The sequence below is a fragment of the Rhinopithecus bieti genome, unplaced genomic scaffold (assembly GCF_001698545.2).
Source record: "Rhinopithecus bieti isolate Rb0 unplaced genomic scaffold, ASM169854v2 scaffold_32008, whole genome shotgun sequence".
Lineage (NCBI taxonomy): Eukaryota > Metazoa > Chordata > Mammalia > Primates > Cercopithecidae > Rhinopithecus > Rhinopithecus bieti.
Window position 1 is genome coordinate 810,777 of NW_016814433.1, and position 21,035 is coordinate 831,811.

The window sequence follows — 21,035 nt, forward strand, 5'->3', positions numbered from 1 at the left end:
TATGCCTGGCTGGGTGCAGTGGCTCACGCCTGTAATCCCCAGCACTTTGAGAGGCCGAGGTGGGTGGATCACCTGAGGTCAGGAGTTTAAGACCAGCCTGGCCAACATGGCGAGACACTGTCTCTACCAAAAACACAAAAAATTAGCTGGACGTGGTGACGGGCACCTGTAGTCCCCGCCACTCGGGAGGCTGAGGCAGGAAAATCGCTTGAACCCAGGAAGCGGAGGATACAGTGAGCCGAGATCATGCTCTTGCACCACACCCTGGGCAAAAAGAGTGAAACTCCTTCTCAAAAGAAAAAACAAAAAACAAACAAACAAAAAAATTGTATGCCTATCATAACAATTTAGAATATTTTCATTTTCCCAAAAGAAATCCACATAACCATTAGCAATCACTCCTCAGTTTCTACCAAACTTTCCAGACCCAGGCAACTAATCTACTTTCTGTCTCTGTAGATTTGTCTATTCTGGACATCTTATATAAACAGCCACACAGTTGTTTGTGACTGGCTTCTTTCACTTAGCATCTGTTCACAGTTCATCCATATTGTAGCATGTATCAGTACTTCATTCCTTTTTATTGTTGAATAATATTCTGTTGTATAGACATACCACATTTTATCTATCCATTCATCAGCTTATGGACACTTGGGTATGTGGCTTTTGGGCTATGATGAATAATGCTGCTATGAACACTCATGTAGCAGTATTTGTGTGGATACAGGTCTTCATTTCTCTTGGAAATATACTCAGGACTGGAACTATCAGGTATGTGGTAAATCAGTAATCATTTGAGGAACTGCCAGATTGTTATCCAAAGTGACCGTACCATTTTACATTTCTATAAGCACTGTATAAAGGTCCCCATTTTTTTCTACATTCTCAACACATGTTAATGTCCATCTTTTTCATTTTAGCTATACTAGTGGATATGACATGATACCACATTGTGGTTTTGTGGTATCTTATTTCCATAATGACTAATGATGTTGTATATCTTTTTACAGATATGCTATTTGCCCAACTGTATTCAATGCTAAGGGTTCTTTATATTGTTCTCCATACGAGTTCATTATCACACAAATATTTTCTCCCATTTTGTGGGCTGTTTCCCCTTTTGTAACAGTATCCTTGAAGGAAAAGAAAGTTTTAAATTTTGATGGCCGGGTGCGGTGGATCACACCTGTAACCCTAGCACTTTGGGAGGCTGAGGCAGGTGGATCATTTGAGCTCATGAGTTTGAGACCAGCCTGGGCAACACAGTGAAACCCCATCTCTACAAAAGACACAAAAATTAGCCAGGCATGGTGGCTTACTCTTGTAGTCCCAGATACTTTGGGGGCTGAGGCAGGAGCACTGCTTGAGCCCAGGAGTTCGAGACTGCAGCAACCTATGACCGCACCACTGCACTCCCACCTAGACACCATGTTAGTCAGGATGGTCTCGATCTCCTGACCTCGTGATCCGCCACTTGGCCTCCCAAAGTGCTGGGATTGCAGGCATGAGCCACCGCGTCCGGTCTTTTTTTCTTTTTAAAGCAAATTCTTCCAGACCTTGATTGAGTCAGTTTTGGTATTTTTTTCTTGAAATTTGTCCATCCCATCTAGATTATGTAATGGCGTACATTTTGCTCATAATATTCCCTTATTATCTTTTATTTCTGTAAGGTCAATAGTAATACCCCTGCTTTTATTCCTGAGTATAGTTAGTCTAGCTTAAGGCTTGTCAAATGTTGTTGATCTTTTCAAAGAACCTTTCGGTTTCACTGATTTTCTCTACCATTTTTCTATTCCAAACTACTTTTCTGAAATCTATTAAATCTATTTTTCCTCTGAAATCTATTAAAAGTGCAGAGAGTTAGTAAACTCACCTGATCCAAGAAATTTGTGAAGTTTATGAATCCATGTTAGCCCAACACTATGTACACCAGCTTCATGAGTACAGTGATATCTTGAAGGACACTTGGGATCTGCAAATGGAATGATTAATGATACAAAAGTAGCCATTGGATAACTAAAAAAATTTACCTCAAATTTGTTGGCTACCCCACAGTAGCCTACAAACACATTTGTTGATGGAAGGTTTTATAAAAGGCTTTCCTATTGTTAGGGGTTTTGAAAATTTTAAAATTTGAATTCAAATTTCGAATATATTTAAGAACAGATATACCTCAGAGATACTGTGGGTTTGGTTCCAGACCATTGCAATAAAGTGAATATAGAAATAAAGTGAGTCACACAAATCATTTGGTCTCCCAGTATATATGAAAGTTGTGTTTACACTATGCAGAAAGTTATGTTTATACTAGTAGGTACGTAACAGCGTTACATCCAAAAATATGTACACACCTTAACCACTTTTTATTGCTAAAAAATGCTGACGCAGACAAAATGAGCATATGCTGTGTGAAAATGGTGCTGATAGCCTTGCTTGATGCAGGGCTGCTGCAGCTTTCATTTGTTTAAAAAAAAAAAAAAAAGAAGCACTATCTGTGAACCACAATAAAATGAGGAGGTATGCCTGTATTCTGAAAAGTATAAAAAATGGCTGGGCATAGTGGCTCACGTCTGTAATCCCAGCACTTTGGGAGGCTGAGGTGGGTGGATCACGAAGTCAGGAGTTCGAGACCAGCCTGACCAACATGGTGAAAACCCGTCTCTACTAAAAATACAAAAATTAGCCGGGTGTGGTGGCAGCCGCCTATAATTCCAGCTACTCGGGAGGCTGAGGCAGGAGAATTGCTTGAACCCGGGAGGCGGAAGTTGCAGTGAGAGAACCGAGATTGCACCACTGCAATCCAGCCTGGGCGACAGAGTAAAACTCCGTCTCAAAAAAAAAAAAAGATAAAAAAACACAATCTGAATGTTATTTTCTAAATATGAACACAAGAGGTTCACCAAAACATAAATACTTGCTGTTAAGTAACTTGTTTGTGCTTTTCTCTGTGCATTTATTTAGTTCTTCAAAAGAATGGTGGTTAAAATGGCAGCTCTGTAGAAAACCTATGCTTGCATACATCGACTTAAATAAAATTGTTGAAGCAAATGCACTCCTATAGCATAGGTATCACAAAAGACTTTAACACAACGGCTCAGGGAACAGTTCTATCAGTGTAGTAAGGTGTGAAATGAGAAGTGAAGTTTAGTATGTCTTCATAATGTTGACTGACAGATAGTTTTAAAGGTTATTTTCAGTTTGGGATGCTCTTTTTGTTTGACAATCATTTATAACTAAGAAGTATGAGTAGCTGTTATACAATTTTAATTAAGTGGTTTTGAAACAAAAATTTCTGTACCTCCTTTGAGCCCCAGTATCAGTAAGACAATCCTGAGACTAAAAGATAAGCTATTGAATACTTATTATTATGTATATTTATCTCTGTAACTCGTTTTTTTTATTAATATTAATAATAATGTTACTGGCCGGGTGTGGTGGCTCACGCCTGTAATCCCAGCCCTTTGGGAGGCTGAGGTGGGCGGATCGCCTAAGGTCAGGAGTTCAAGACCACCCTGACCAACATGGAGAAAGCCCGTCTCTACTAAAAATACAAAATTAGCCAGGTGTGGTGGCTCACACCTGCAATCCCAGCTACTTGGGAGGCTGAGGCAGGAGAATTGCTCGAACCTGGGAGGTGGAGGTTGCGGTGAGCTGAGATTGCACCACTGCACTGCAGCCTGGGCAACAAGAGCGAAACTCTGTCTCAAACAAACAAGCAAAATAATAATGTTATTAAAGTAAAAACAAAATACAGAGATAAGGTATATATTAAAGCTGATTAAATGGCACAATAACCCATAAAACCCCTACATTAAATTTTCCTTTAACAGTCTCACTTTATGATTAGTGACTTTATCCTATATTAATGTTCTAAAGCTGATATATTATTTTTCTGTCTTATACATTGAGGTTCCATAAAACATCTTAGAAAACAGCATTCTACTATAAAAGTTTAAAAAACCTTCGTCTATGGGAATCATCGATCTGTTTGAATAAAGTATTGAAAATTTTTTCATTTGCCCATATTTTAAGACTTAAGGCTCAAATCATCTCATCAAATCTAACATTGTTAAAATGACTTTTCAAAACCTGTAGTGCTAACATCAACAGAAAAATCTTAGTACTGGGGTGTAAAACAAATTGATTACTAAAAAGAGCCAACATTTAGTTAACAGGAAATCTGTTAGACACCACCCTATGTTATACTGTAGCCATTTCACTTTGTTACTAAGAAATCTGGTGTGCCTCAGTGATTATAATATGCCTTGTTCAGCACAATTATGAACAAGTAAAAAATTTCTTATTTTCACGTATGAAAATGTTATTCTCATTAGAAGAACCAAGAAAAGGCTGGGCATGGTGGCTTATGCCTAAAATCCTAGCATCGTGGGAGGCCAAGGTGGACAGATAAGGAGTTCGAGACCAGCCTGACCACGATGGTGAAACCCCATCTGTACTAAAAATACAAAAATTAGCCAGGTGTGGTGGCGCATTCCTGTAATCCCAGCTACTTGGGAGGCTGAGGCAGGAGAATCGCTTGAACCTGGAGGGCGGAGGTTGAAGTGAGCCGAGATCATGCCATTGCACTCCAGCTTGGGCAACAGGAGCAAAACTCCATCTTGAAAACAAACAAACAAAACAAAACAAAACCCAAGAACAAAATGTCTACATCTACACTTAAGATTTCCCAAAGATATATGTATCTATATGAGGAAACCAATTAGTTTCTGTCACTTTACTTCATTTGGTCTGTTTCCTCATCTATAAAATTCTTAGACAACATAAATCTCAAAATACCTTAATTAGACAAACTCAATGTACGCTCTTTGCTGGTTTGTTATGTAAGGAATTCTGCCCCCTTAAATGTTTTGGCTATACTTTAGTATAGAGTTGAGGCCATTATTACCAAAACTAGGCAAACTGGCTAACAAGAACTGTAAGGAGAGTAGGTCAAATTGCTACAAGATTGAAATCCTCCTGTGCTGCAGTGAATGACACGATTCCATCCTTTTTTAAAGCCAAATAGGGCTAGGCATGGTGGTTCACACCTGTGGACCAGCACTTTGAGAGGCCGAGGTGGGAGCATCACTTGAGCTCAGGAGTTTGAGCTTGGATGACATGGCAAAATCCCGTATCTACCAAAAATACAAAAATCAGGCGTGTAGTCCCAGCTACTCCCAGCCTCCGGAGGCTGAGGTGGGAGGATTGTTCGAGCCTGGGGGGGCGAAGGTTGCAGTGAGCCAAGATCACACCACTGTACTCCAGCCTAGGTGACACAGTGAGATCATTATCATACACACATACACACAAAAGCCAAATGGTATTCCACCGTGTATATACACCAAATTTTAAAAATCCATTTGGGGCTGGGCGCGTGGTGGCTCACATCTGTTATCCCAGCACTTTTGGAAGGCTGAGGCAGGTGGACTGCTTGAGGTCAGGAGTTTGACCAGCCTGGCCAACACGGTGAAACCCCACCTCTACTAAAAATACAAAAATTGTCAGGCGTGGTGGCTCACGCCTGGAATCCCAGCACTTTGGGAGGTCGAGGTGGGCGGATCACGAGGTCACCAGCCTGGCCCATATGATGAGACCCTGTCTCTACTAAAAATACAAAAATTAGCAGGGCGTGATGGCACACGCCTGTAATCCCAGCTACTAGGGAGGCCGAGGCAGAAGAATTGCTTGAACCCGGGAGGCGGAGGTTCCAGTGAGCCGAGATCGCGCTATTGCACTTCAGCCTGGGCAACAGAGCGAGACTCTGTCTCAAAATAAATGAATAAATAAAATAAAATAAAATACAAAAATTAGCCAGGCATGGTTGTGGATACCTGTAATCCAGCTACTTGGGAGGCTGAGGCAAAAGCTTGAACCTGGGAGGGGGAGGTTGCAGTGAGTCGAGATTGCGCCACTAAACTCCAGTCTGGCTGATAGAGCCAGACACCATCTCAACAACAACAACAACAACAACAACAAGAAAAATCCATTTGGTCTGTGGATGGACACAGGTTGATTCAGCATCTTAGCTATTGTGAATAACACTGCAGTGGGAGTGCAGGTATCTCTTCAACCTATTATTTCCTTCCCTTTTGACATACCCAGTAGTGGAACTACTGAATAACATGGTAGTTCTACTTTTGATAGGACCAGGAAAAACTCACTATTAGGAATCCGGGTGATCTGGACCAAAGACCACTATTTTAAAACTTGGAAATCTGCTCAGTCTGCCTTAGACAAAAAGTGTACTATAGTGACTAAAAGGCTAAAAAAACCAGTCAACTTTTTAAAGGCTGGAACCACAGAACAAATACATGACATAGGAACAGTCTATGATAGTCTTAGTCTAAAAATCATGGGAAAAAAGCACTACATTTATTGAAGAGCTTACCTCTATGAAGTTTGATTGGACAAGAAAAGTCAGAATCAAAAGGGTCATCCTCTCCAGATGCCAGTTTCAAAGCAAGCTCCAACTCAACACATTCAAACACATACAGAGAAGGAATGAGGTCAATCCTGGAATCCCAGGACTTTTCTGACTGTAAAAAAAAAGTGTTGTAATGTTGATCTTGCATGTTAATTTGAAAATGTACACAATTAAAAACAGGCAAAAAGCTGGGTCAGGGCCGGGTGCGATTGTTAATGCCTGTAATCCCCAGCACTTTGGGAGGCCGAGGTGGGTGGATCATCTGAGGTCAGGAGTTCGAGATCAGCCTGGCCAATATAGTGAAACCCTGTCTCTGCTAAAAATAAAAAAAAAGTAGCCAGGCATGGTGGTGGGTGCCTGTAATCTCAGCTACTCGGGAGGCTGAGGCAAGAGAATCGCTTGAACCCGGGAAGCAGAGGTAGTAGTGAGCTGAGATCATGCCACTGCACTCCAGCCTGGGCACCAAGAGCGAAACTCCATCTCAGAAAAAAAAAAAAGAAGCTGGGTCAAACAGTGCTTTCAAATTCTTAATTCCACCTCTATCCTAACAGTGCACTGCACTGTTATTCTGAAGAGAAAACATCTCTCTTCCTTTAAGAAGATGTTTGTGAAAAAAGCTGATTCAGTGATTCAAGGCTCTTTGTATCTGTCCCTGAAGATTGCAATATAGAGATCAGAAAGTAACATGCAGACTGGTGGACCAAGTTAAGTTGGGCAACCTTCTAACTTCTTTCCACTTAGATTGCTAAGACTGCCTCAGCTACTTTTTTAACTGTTTAATTTCCAAAATATCAGAAGTTCCATAAATAAGTTAAAATTCCTTCTCATATATTAAGCATCCATATTGGGTCAGGAAGTGTGCCAGGTGTTGAAGACACAAACACCCACAGCAGCCTGCACTTACTGCTTGGTCATCTTCTTCTTCCCCTTCTAGCACAACACAGTGATACAGCATTCCTGATTCAGTGGCGATCACTAAGATATTGGGGACACAGGGTAAGCAGAGGATAGCACAAGCATCATAACCATAGTTATCTTCAGCCGCAGGATGCATGGGCAACGGACCCAACAGCTTTCCAATATTTCCAGGGCTAAAGAAGGAGTAAAAACATGTTTGGGAAATGTTGACAATAAGCATGCTCACCCCATAAAACCATTCTTTGACTTTGTTTTCCTCCAGCTATCATACTCTCATTATAAATGTAGGATATTCCCAATACTCCACCTTCTCACTTTCCCACTCAGATTCTACTGCCCTGGTGTTTCTCAACCAGAGACAATTTTGCCCTAGAGGACACTGGCAATGTCTGAAGACATTTTGGCTTGTCACAACTGGTTGCCACAACGTGCGGGGAGGTATTGGCATCTAGTGGTTAGAGGCTAGAGGCTGCTAAACACTCCCCTACAGCACAGCACCTCTAAAACAGTAATTCAGACCAAAATGTCAATAGTACAGAGGCTGGAAACCCTTGCCCTAAATTTGCTATGGTTTATGCTTTCACCACTCCATTGAAGCTACTGTGGCAAAGGTCACCTGTAAGATTTGCTAAATCCAAAAGGCACTTAACCTTCTGCTGCATTTATCATTGGTTAACAATTACTGCTACTCAATATCCTTAACAGCTATAACAATTCTTTCTTGTAGTTCTCTCTTCCTACCTCTTTAAAGACAATTTTCTAATGTCCTTTTCTAATTTCTTTCTCTTAAATATTGTTCTCCAGGATTCTGTTGTATGTTTTGACTTTTTTCAAAATACACACTTAAATGAGAGCTTACTAAACTATGCCTCGTTTTAACTACCATCTATATTCCAAGACTACCAAATCCTTTCTTCTGAAATGTAGCTTCTCTTCAAGGCTTTGGATCCCTATACTAAATCTGATTTGACAAATACTTACTATTGAGTGCTAGATGATTCTCCCAGTGAATGACTGTTTAGCTGATGAGGCAGACATTTAACCAGAATTCGTATACCATGTGATAAGTGCAACAACAGAAGGATTTATGGTGTACAAAGGAATGACAAAAAGATACAAAGATAATGAAGAAAGCTATCAAAAATAAATAAGAAAAATGGAGAAAGAATGATTTCTAGGAAGGGGGTTGTTGAGCAGCTTATGCAAAGTCCTGGAAGCATGAAAGACAAGGAACTAAGAAGAAGAAAACTTATTTAGTATGATAGGAGGCAAAGTATAAGGTCTAAGGCAATGGCAAAACAGCTAGACAGACATCCAGGACTGGCTTAAAAAGTACATCATCTTGGATGCCATGTTAAACTATTCAGTCTGCTGGGTAACAGTATATCACTAGAGGTTTAAATCAAGTAATGGAGCTTCACTTTACAAATCAGTCTGGTATTAGGGAGGAAGACATGGAAGGGTCCAAAATGGGATCTGGGGAAACTACTTAAGAAAATAGGGCCGGGCGCGGTGGCTCAAGCCTGTAATCCCAGCACTTTGGGAGGCCGAGGCGGGCGGATCACGAGGTCAGGAGATCGAGACCATCCTGGCTAACACGGTGAAACCCCGTCTCTACTAAAAATCAAAAAACTAGCCGGGCGAGGTGGCGGGCGCCTGTAGTCCCAGCTACTCGGGAGGCTGAGGCAGGAGAATGGCGTAAACCCGGGAGGCGGAGCTTGCAGTGAGCTGAGATCTGGCCACTGCACTCCAGCCTGGGCAGCAGAGCGAGACTCCATCAAAAAAAAAAAAAAAAAAAAAAAAGAAAATAACCTAGGCAGATGATGAAGTTCTGAAGCAGGGACAAAGGAATGGAGAGAAGGGTGTATAACCAGGGGCGCCCAATCTTTTGGCTTCCCTGGGTCACACTGGAAATTGTTTTGGGCCACACAGAAAATACACTAACAACAGGTGATGAGCTTTTTAAAAAAAAAAAAAGAAAGAAAAGAAAATCGCAAACAAATCTCATAACGTTCTAAGAAAGTTTACGAAGTGTTGGGCTGCATTCAAGGCTGTCCTGGGCTGCGCACAGTCCGTGGGTTGGACAAGCTTGGTGTATACTTCCAAAAAATTTTAATCACAAAATCCATAGAAATTTGGGACTGATCAAATATAAGGATGAAGATAACTTTTGGGTTTTGGGCTAAGGTTACTAGGCAGATCATGGTTTGGACAAATAAGGGCTCAGCAGTAAGAGGAGAAGGGGTAAGGGAAGGTACTAATGTTACCACAAAATCCTCCTGAGCTCATGTGTGGAAAGGCAGAGAACATTTCTGCAAGGCGAATGCACTCAATAGTGAATCCTCACCATTCTGTAACCTGTCAAGCTCTTTCATCTTTCCTATCTTTATGGTTTTGCATACTCTCTTCTGTACCCACTTCCGACTCTGTCTAGTGAATCCTTCAAGTCCAAGCTGTTGTAACAGCATTTCCTCGAAGTCTTCCAACATCAGCAGGCCTACTCATTTACTCCATCACACTCCTGAAGAACCCGGTGATGCCCTGAGCACATGACACTGTACTATAGTACTGGTTTAGTGGTATGTCCTTCTGATAGATAAGGAACCACATGGTAGGAATGTTGCCTTCAATCTTGTATTTCCATCTTCTGCCACACAGTGGGCCCTGAATAAGTAGGTTAAGTCGATTTATAAGCGAATAAACTCTAATGCTCAGCCCTTAGCCTTACGCCTCTGCAGTTTTCCCTCAAATTCTTCTCCTGTATGGACTCTCTCACCATGACAGATGATTCTCATACCTCTATTTTAATTCTTCTTGTCTCTCATCATCCTGTATTTCCAACTGTCCATGGAATATTTCCATTTTATTGGTCCAATACTATCTTACACTGATTTATTTAAAAATAAAGCTTCTCCCCCAATTAGCTGCCTTTACTGACCTGTTTCTGTTCATGGTATACTCCCTTATCCAAACAGCAATTAAGTCTTATTTATCCTTCCTTTGTTGCTATCTACTGTGTTTCATTTTTCTCTCTGTTCTACTACCACCCAAGTTCAAACTCTCATAAATTATAAGCTCAATTTTGCAAAAGCTTCTTTAAAAGTCTCTGTCCCAGTCCCTTTCCTAACCAATTGTTTTGTCCTTCTGCTCAGAAACCATCACTGGCTTCCTACTACCCTATTCCTACAGAAAAAAAAATCCACACTCACGCTTTAACGAGGTATTTTTAAGGCCAGCAAATTTTCTCGGGACAGATACTTCTAGCTCTACCACTCAATGCTCCCTACATGAATCCTCAGCTCTAGCCCAGAATGTCTAATAAATGAAGCTTGAATGACACTTGCACTTGCTTATCTTCAGACTCTACTTTATGCTGCCCTTGACAGAGACGGTCTCACCCTTCCTTGATACTTCATTTAACCCTGAACGAGCCCTTTAAGTCACACGCGGCATCGCTCCTTCTCCACAACTTCCCCAACCTCGCAGTCAGAATGACCTCCCCTTCCTCTGGTTCGGACTGTCTGTGTACCAATACTGTGGTACAGATAGTATTTTTTCATGTGTATGTATCTTTCTCCCCACAACAGCGACATGAGATACCAGATTACCATGTCTACGTGGTGTCTTGTTCATATAAGATAAACACCATAAGCACTTGTTCAGATAACCCGAATTTGTGAACACAAATCCAGGCCTATCATTAAGTGATTATCCAAGAATTCTATAGAACTTACCCAAATAACATGAAGAAATGAGAGGTCAAATGACCTGTACTAACTCTTTCTCAAAAATATGCAAGCCAAGCATCGGAAGGCTGCAACATTTCCACAGACTCAAAAACATGGCTCCCAAGTCCAGCCTCAACGATCTCTACTGGAGCCCAAGCTGAGTTTTCATTTCAGGTGGGTGACCACCTCAACTCACCTGTGTAACAGACTGATATATGTCAGGAAAGTCTCTCCATTCTCATATAAGATGTACAGTGGGTATGCCACTACTTCATCTTTGCCTTTTTGTCCAAATAGAGTCTTTGGGACTGCTGCCAATGGCCCAAAGTCAAATGCCACTGCTGTCTCTCCTAGAGATGCGGTATATGCCCTTCTGGAAAGAGATGTAAAACCAACTTGTTAAAACAAAGACAACAAAAAATAAAAAGAAAAAACAAAACAAAACAAAAACACAAAATAATAATAGGAGGTAGGTATGTATAGCATTTGTAGGCAATGGATTGAAAAGACAAAAAATGATTATGAAGAAGGTTAACATTTAAACATTCTCAGCTGGGTGCTGTGGCTCATGCCTGTAATCCCAGCAATTTGGGAGGCTGAGGCGGGCGGATCACCTGAGGTCAGGAGTTCGAGACCAGCCTGGCCAACATGGTGAAACCCCATCTCTACTAAAATACAAAATTAGCTGGGGTGGTGGTGGGCACCTGTAATCCCAGCTACTTGGGAAGCCGAGGCAGAATCACTTGAACCTGGGAGGCGAAGGTTGCAGTGAGCCGAGATCATGCCACTGCACTCCAGCCTGAGTGACAGAATGAGACTCCATCTCAAAAGAAAAAAAAAAAAAAACTCACGAAATTAAGTGAAAAAAGCTGGCCATAAAATTATTCGGTTCTACTCTCATCTTAAATAGTTTAAATACACAGATATACAAATAGCAAAAATATATACATACACACAAATGCAAAAAGGAAACAGGAAAACACATGAAAACATCAACAGTTGTCTCAGAGCAGCAGGATCCGTAAGTTCTACAAGTAATTTCAAAGCACTTACTCTGTGCCAGGTCTTTTCTAGGGTCTGGGAATATGTCAGTGAATTAAACAAATGCCCTGCCCTCTAGAGAGAGACATACCACAAAAAGAAATAAAGATGGAACATAAACTCAGAAAATATCATGAAAATCAAGCAGGGTAAGAGGGTACTGATGGAGGTGCTACTTTACACTAGTTGGTATGGGAAAGACTCTGATAAGACATATGAGCGAAGATCTGAAAGAAGTAAGAAAGCAAGTCTGTGGTTAACTAGGGAAGGAGCAGTCAAGGTGGAGAGCAAACGCTCTAAGGCCGAAGTGCTTAATGTCTGTGGAATGGCAAGGAGGCCAAGGTGCCTGGGGCCGAGAGCCAGGGCACAGAGGGAGGAATGAAGCTGGAAAGGCAATCAGGTGGCATACCTGTGGAACCTTTATAGGTAAAGATTCTGGGAAATCAATGGGGTGTGGAGAGCAGGGAAGTAGAATGATCTGATTAAACTGATCTGATTAAACTGTAGATTAAAGTAGAATTACCTGATTAAACTTTGGCTGCTGTATTGAAACAGGCTATAGCTATAGGAGATTACAAAAGATTTTCAATTTCTTCCTAATACTTTGATCTATTTTTCTCAATTTTCTACAGCAAATATACATTATATCAAGAAGACTAATCATAAAACCATGCTGTTTTTACATTTAAAATTTAGTGCAGTTATTCAGGAAGATTCTAGTTCAATACAAGGTTAATAAATACGGTTCAAATGAAATCACAATTTCATATAGTTGAGAGAGCAAACATCAATGCAAGATATTATCTTAGTTTCTTTATCACATAGAAAGGTGATACAGAAATGAATGGTGGCTCAGGCCTGTAATTCCAGCACTTTGGGAGGCTGAGACGAGCAGGATCACTTGAGCCCAGGAGTTCCAGACCAGCCTGGCCAACACGACGAAACCCTGTTTCTACTAAAAATACACTTACTTCTCATATTACCAAAAGCATGCTAGTCACCTCTGAAAAACCTTGCAATCCGTTAAAATCGCATTTATAATCCCAATAAGCTAATTTAAAAAACAATTTTATGACTCAAATAAAAACTTACCCTTTATTGAGTACTAGGCTTTCCTCTTCGGCTTCTGAAAGTATAATCACCTTAGTGGGTGTCTGGGGCTCACGTAGCGAGTAAATTCTAGCAACCAAAAGAGAAGAAAACCAGCACTTAAAATTCTCTTTTCGTTTCCCAAAACTGCACTTTCTTCTCCATCTAGTCAGTTCTTGAGAATTTTCCTACCACTTATCACAACTATTTCTTCGCAAAAATCTTGCTGTTGCAAAGTAGTCTACTTCATTTATTCTTTAACCACATGAGGGAGGTTTCACTGGGACCTGAAGAAATGTTCTCTATCCTTACCAATATTCTTTAACAGCCTATTCCATACCATTGCACCTGTCACTTCCGTCCTGAGCCCTCAGCTATACTCACCTTGTCACCTCACTACTGCCCCTAAGCTTGCCAGTTTTCCTTCAACTACACACATCTATCTCTGCCTATTAGACGCCAAATCCCACCAGAGAAAGAACCGTATCTTATTCTTTATATGCCAACTGGCTGACAGAGTGAGTGACATTTAGCCTGCAAATCTATTTATGTGTTTGTTTTATAAAAACCCAGTATCGGCCGGGCACAGTGGCTCACACCTATAATCCTAGCACTTTGGGAGGCTGAGGTGGGCGGATCACTTGAGGTCAGGAGTTTGTGATCAGTCTGGCCAACATGGTGAAACCCTGTCTCTACTAAAAATACAAAAAATATTTGGGCGTGGTGGCGCACACCTGTAATCCCAGCTGCTCGGGAGGCCGAGGCAGGAGAATCGCTTGAATCTGGGAGGTGGAGGTTGCAGAGAGCTGGAGGCTGGAGTGAGCCAAGATCATGCCACTACACTCCAGCTTGGGTGACAGAGTGAGACTCCATTTCAAAAAAAAAAGAACCAAACAAACAAACCCAATATCATATCATCTCTATTTTCTCAAGGGAAAGTATAATACTGAATTTTTTTAATCAAAATTATTTTAATGTAAAGTAACCTATATTTCACAGCATATAAGGCTACCGTGAAAATGGGAAAGAATTTTCAAAAGGCCAATAATGTCATTTTAGAAATCCAATGTCCCTTACAATCACTTATTTTGTCTGACTCCACTAAGAATTTTTAAACTTGGTTTCTTCCAATATCAATAAAATGCCACATTAAGTAGTTAATACATGTTTTTAATGATAATTTGATCCATTTGAATACACATTTATTACAGTCTTCCTAGGTTCCTACAAGCATTACTAACTTGAAAATACACATAAATACTAGACAATAATGTTGAATTGGGGAACAGTTAAAGAAAAAGAAAGTGCAACAGGGCATTCGGTGAAAATTTCCTTTTGCTCTGAAATTGCCCAAAATCTCCAAAGCTTAGGAAAACAGAAGTGTTAAGTACCACATATTTTAAAAAAGAACCTTCAATATTTGGGGCCAGATACTTCCTTTGGGGCTTAAGAATTGTACTTATGCTATCTTCCCACCATCTCCTTTTCCATCATAGGATATAAAAGGAAGACTAAGAAGAGAGGATGTCAAAGAGTCCTTCGGAGTACAGTATAATGTTTGTGATGGGAAGATTTTCTCTACCCTCTTTCTCTGCCCTGAACTCCAAAGCCAAATGGGTGGGCAGGGAAGGGTCTAGGAAAGCGCCAGATGTGGAGGTACCTGTAACAAGGGAGACTGGTGCATCTCCTAGCTGAATGCCCCTTAGTCACTTAGTAGCTGTCTCAGTTATTAGATCGAAAAAACATAGCAATACACACATATCACGTTCAGTACCATCTACAGTTTCAGGCATTCACTGGGGGGTCTTGGAATATACACCCTGCAGATAAGGTATACTGTACCCCATCTTGAGAGAGGATTCAGGGCATAGAGAACTGACAGGAGCCAATGGGAGCCAGAGCTCCTCAGTGATGGGGAGAGCTGGAAGTTCAACACTGCTCTCCACACACACACACACACACACACACACACACACACACACACAAACATACCGTCTATGCAGAGACTACCACATCAACAGAGTTCACTGGTGACAGATGGAATGAGATTAAAACAAGATCAGGCATACTTCCCCATCACTCACAGGCTACCAGTTTGGTAAGATCTCTACCTCACCTATCCCACTCCCCTACCCTACGCTGAAGGAGTTAGATTTGGAAGAAGGAGGAGGCAGCCCATTCCTTACACTTCACCCTATGCTCCAAAGAGCTGGCATAAGAGGAAGAGTGAAAGAGCAGACCGCACACTCTCCAATCGCTTCTGATCCCACGAAACACAGGTCTGACCTACAAAAGGGCCAGGACATAGTTGTGAAATAGATTTGAGATCAAATAGCTTTTGAAATTTTTATTTTCTTTAGACAGGGTTTCACTCTGTTACCCAGTGGTATGATCATGGCTCACTGCAGCCTCAAACTCCTGGGCTCAAGCAATCTTCCTACCTCGGTCTCCTGAGTAGCTAGGACTACCGGCACATGCCATTATGCCCAGCTAATTTTTCTGCAGAGACAGGATCTGTGTTGCCCACATTGGTCTCAAACTCACGGGCTCAAGTGATCCTCCCACCTCAACCTCCCAAAATGCTGGGATTACAGGTGTGAGCCACTACAACTGGCCAAGATCAGAGTTTTAAACTGGACACACTGTTTTCATAACTAGAAGTAACAAGAAAGCTATGGGGATCTGTATAAGACACCATTAAGGGGCGAGCCGTTCAGCAGTGAAGGAAGATTTAGTAGAGCACAGTTAAAAGCAGTGATTAAGAAAAATAAAACTGAAGGTATCTGTACTTCTGCTGAGTCCTCCCAATTAACGATTTAGAAAGTTAACTGATAATATAGTAGAAATCTACATAGCATTAGGGCATTTAATCATAGAGTGCAAAGCTTGGAAGAGGCTTTAGAAACTATTGAATCAAACCTGCTCAACTTAAAAGATTGGAAACTGAGCCACCCCCATCCCTAAAAAGAAGCTCAAGATCTCAAAGATAACAGAAGAGGAGGTGGGACAAGAATTCAAATCTCTCAATTTATACTTATATTCTCTTTCTTTTATGCTACATTATCACCAAAAGGGTGACATGATGAAAGTTTTGGAAAGATTATTCTAATGTGTCAGATTAGGAAAGGAGATACTTGGAGGCAGGAAGACTAGTTGAGAAGGAACTGGTAAGTAAGGCATGTAAGTTAGGTCAGTTAGGTAATTCTTACGATTGAGAATGGGTTACAACAGCCATCAAATAAAAGCAGACTCATTCAATGACTCACTTTGTTCTATGTTGAGCTGTTAATTGGCAAACAGAAACAGAGCTTTCCCACTGGCAAGGCTTCAAGAGAGAGAAAAATAAAATTTACCTTATTACGTTGTCTGATGTTAACAGCACTATGTGGGGATCCAGTATTTCACTTGGATACCATGCAGCATGCTTTAGAGTCAGAGAGGTAGAACTGGTGAAAAATCTCTCAGCAACTGGAGTGGTACTAAAATAAAGATAATAATTTTCCAAAACATTTTATACAACTTTGATGAAAATCTTCTAAAGGAACTTTTTTTTTTTGAGATGGAGTTTCTCTCTTGTTGTCCAGGCTAGAGTGTAATGGCACAACCTTGGCTCACTGCAACCTCCGTCTACTGGGTTCAAGCGATTCTCCTGCCTCCGCCTCCCGAATAACTGGGATTACAGGCACCTGCCATCACGCCCGGCTAACTTTGTGTTTTTAGTAGAGAAGGGGTTTCTCCACATTGGTCAGGCTGGTCTCAAACTCCCGACCTCAGGTGATCTGCCCACCTCAGCCTCCCAAAGTGCTGGGATTACAGGTGTGAGCCACCATGCCAGGCCCTAAAGGAATTTCTATTTTAACACTCTTTGCTTCTCTTTCCTTCAAATGTATTTTCCTGACATCATGCTGAGAGGGTATTCAAGGCATCTATTCAAACAATATCAAAGAATTGAAATAAAAATATCTTCTAAATTATAGCACATTGGCTGGGCGCGATGGCTCACGCCTATCTTAAGCACTTTGGGAGGCCAAGACGGGTGGATCACCTGAGGTCAGGAGTTTGAGACCAGCCTGGCCAACACAGTGAAACCTCGTCTCCACTAAAAATACGAGAATTGGCCGGGCGCGGTGGCTCAAGCCTGTAATCCCAGCACTTTGGGAGGCCGAGACGGGTGGATCACGAGGTCAGGAGATCGAGACCATCCTGGTCTACACGGTGAAACCCCGTCTCTACTAAAAAAAATACAAAAAAACTAGCCGGGCGAGATGGCCGGCGCCTGTAGTCCCAGCTACTTGGTAGGCTGAGGCAGGAGAATGGCGTAATCCCGGGAGGCGGAGCTTGCAGTGAGCCGAGATGGCGCCACTGCACTCCAGCCTGGGCGACAGAGCTAGACTCCGTCTCAAAAAAAAAAAAAAAATTACAAGAATTAGGCAAGTGTGGTGGCGCGTGCCTGTATTCCCAGTTACCCATGAAGCTGAGGCAGGAGAATTGCTGGAACCCAGGAGGCGGAGGCCACAGTGAGCTGAGCTCGCGCCACTGCACTCCAGCCTGGGCTGAGGAGGTTGCCGTGAGCTAAGATCACGCCACTGCACTCCAGCTTGGACTACAGAGCGAGACTCTGTCTCAAAATAAATAAATAATTTATTTTAATAATTTATTTAAATTTTATTTATTTATTTGAGATGAAATCTCACTCTGTGGCTCAAGCTGGAGTGCAGTGGTGCAATCTTGGCTCACTGCAACCTCTGCCTTCCAGGTTTAAGCAGTACTTGTGCCTTATCCTCTTGAGTAGCTGGGACTACAGGCGTGTGCCACCACACCCAGCTTATTTTTTGTATTTTAGTAGAGATGAGGTTTTACCATGTTGCCCAGGGTGGTCTCAAACTCCTGAGCTCAGGCAATCCACCCACCTGGGCCTCCCAAAGTGGTGGGATTACAGGCGTGAGCCACCGTGCCCGGCCCCAAATTATATCATATTTCATACATATATATACATTTTAGGATGGTTTGACTTAGGATTGATACACATTTTACACAGTACAAGTGTTTTCAGATATAGTATCTCATTTGATGCTTTTACTAACCCTGTTAGGAAATTACAAGGGCAGATATTATCAATCCCGTTTTTAAAACGAGGAAACAGAGACTTAGAAAATAAACAGTTTAAGGGGACTCAACTTTTAAGTTGTGGAGCTAAAAGTAGTTTCTACCTTATACAGATGATCCCCAACTTTACAATGGGTTTACCAGTACATAATCCATCATAAATCGAGGAGCTCCTTATGACTTATGATGGGTTCATAATGTTGAAAAATCCTATGCTGAACCATCCTAAATCAGGGATCATCTGCTGTGCTGTCAGCAATAAATGCATTTTCAACTTACACTGGGTTTATCGGGACATAACCCAATCGTAAGTTGACAAGCATCTGTACTCTTTTGAGTAGATCTTTCAGATTCACTTTTCTGGATTTGTTGAAAAAAGAAATTATATAAAAATAGGCCAGGTGCAGTGGCTCACACCTATAACCTCAGCACTTTGGGAGACTGAGGTAGGTGGATCACTTGAGGTCAGGAGTTCAAGACCAGCTTGGCCAACATGGTGAAACCCCATCTCTACTAAAAATACAAAAATTAGCTGGGCGTGGTAGCGCTTGCCTGTAATCCCAGTTACTCGGGAGGCTGATGCACGAGAATTACTTGAATCCAGGAGGCGGAGGTTGCAGTGAGCCGAGATTGTGCCACTGCACTTCAACCTGGGCGACAGAGCAAGACTCCATCTCAAAAAAAAAAAAATATATATATATATATATACACACACACACACACATATATATATAAACACGCATATATATATATATATAAAATACTCAAGATAAACTTCTGGCAAACTTCTGGCTGACAGATAATAACTAGTTTTACAAAATGTTACTTCTACCTAATTGCAAGAATGGCCTAGCCTCTAATGAGAGAGCAATGTGGTACTTCAGGCAGAATAAAAGTACAATCAATCACACATATACTATAAACATTGATAACACAGAAGCCAGTCTGCAGACACGAGGAATGCTCTAATGTTTCAAGAGAAGTACACTAAACATGCTTAAGAACCACTGGTCTTGAACAATTTTCTGTATATATAATAAATGATACAGATAAATACTATACAACTTACCTACAATTCACTGCTGATTTTCCACCTTCAAATTCAGAATTCTTCCCCCATCTCTTAGGTAATTCTAATACCATAAGTCCTTTTATTCCTATAAGTGCTACATGATGTTGTGTTGGACTTAACAAGACTTGATAGATTTCAAACAGGGGTGGATTTATGCAAAGTAATCTCTGAAAATTAAAGCAAACCAGTCAACATAGTTAATTTTAATATAAATATAGATGGCAGTTACTTGAAATCACAGTAATTGTTTACAACAATTATAGGATAATAAAACCCTGGGTAAGTGCTCACACTTGTACCATTAACTCACGATTTCTTTTTTTTGAGATGGAGACTTGCTCTGTCACCAGGCTGGAGTGCAGTGGTCCACTATTGGCTCACTGCAACCTCCGCCTCCCAGGTTCAAGCGATTCTCCTGCCTCAGCCTCCTGAGTAGCTGGGACTATAAGCGCCCGCCACCACGCCCAGCGAATTTTTGTATTTTTAGTACAGACGGGGGTTTCACCATGTTGGCCAGGATGGTCTCGATCTCTTGACCTCGTGATCACCTGCCTTGGCCTCCCAAAGTGCTGGGATTACAGGCGTGAGCCACCGCCCCCGGCCATGAAATTTTTTAAATCATCTAGATTGGAATGTTCCATAAAATGCATCAGATTTCCTTACCTTGATAAATAGAGACTACTACACATAATGTTCCTTCTTATAATCAAGCTCCACCCTACTACTCCAGGTCTCAACTCTCCACCACTCTTCTGCTTGTACTTCACACGCCAGATTAATTGGTATTTCTGTATTTCTGGGAAACCATCATGCTTTGCCATGCCTTTGTGTCTTTGTACAATTGTTTCTCTTCTTGCAATGCTTTTGTTTTTCTTTTTTAGCTAACAAGAGTTACACATTCTTGGGAGATTCAGCTTCTATGCACTTTCTTCCCAAGAAAACATCTCCGATCTTCTGGCCAGGAATAAGTGCATATTTTCTGCTTTTTTTTTTTTTTCCTGAGACAGAGTCACGCTCTGTCACCCAGGCTGAAGTGCAGTGGTACGATTTCGACTTACTGTAACCTCCACCTCCTGATTTTTAGTAGAGATGTGCCTCCTGGCCTCAAATGATCTGCCCACCTTGGTCTCCCAAAGCGCTGGGATTACAGGTGTGAACCACCGTGCCTGGCCATCTTTTCTGTACATCAATGATATGCTCTGGATAATTCTATTATACTTATTATCACCCTACATTCTAATTGTCCCTTTTACTTGCTCATCCCTCACAACTATGAATTACCTGAGATCTACATCTTTCCTCTCTGTATTCTTAGCATTCTGGCATACTGCTATCAACAGATGCTTAGTAAATAGACATAAACTCAGAATTAATAAGCAATGATAATTATTATATAATAGTAAAGAATGGCTTGAAGGCCAAGTACAGTGTCTCACACCTGTAATCCAAGTACTTTGGGAGGCTGAGGAAAGTTCGAGACCAGCCTGGGCAATACAGTGAGACCTCGTTTCTACAAAAACTGGGGGGAAAAAATGGGTGGCTTTAAGAGTTTCTGTAGCAAGCAGAATGCTGCTTTACCCATGAAGGCTTAATAACAGTGATCTTTTCATGAGATTCTGGTATGCTGTGTCAGCATCACATGTCCTCAAAATTCTCT

General features: G+C 41.4%; 1 protein-coding gene across 3 annotated transcripts in view; it reads right to left on the reverse strand.

Annotated features, from left to right (window-relative positions):
* The window catches only part of NUP88 (nucleoporin 88), a 36,680-nt gene that overhangs the window by 12,479 nt on the left and 3,166 nt on the right, over nucleotides 1-21,035 (reverse strand). For all 3 annotated transcript variants that reach the window (XM_017850514.1, XM_017850512.1, XM_017850513.1), the window contains exons 2-8: nucleotides 19,376-19,545; nucleotides 16,554-16,679; nucleotides 13,204-13,290; nucleotides 11,267-11,443; nucleotides 7,329-7,515; nucleotides 6,389-6,536; nucleotides 1,874-1,972 (exon numbers count right to left, since the gene is read on the reverse strand). In XM_017850514.1, the coding sequence (XP_017706003.1) occupies nucleotides 1,874-1,972; nucleotides 6,389-6,536; nucleotides 7,329-7,515; nucleotides 11,267-11,443; nucleotides 13,204-13,290; nucleotides 16,554-16,679; nucleotides 19,376-19,545 (994 nt within the window). The remainder of the gene's footprint in view (nucleotides 1-1,873; nucleotides 1,973-6,388; nucleotides 6,537-7,328; nucleotides 7,516-11,266; nucleotides 11,444-13,203; nucleotides 13,291-16,553; nucleotides 16,680-19,375; nucleotides 19,546-21,035) is intronic.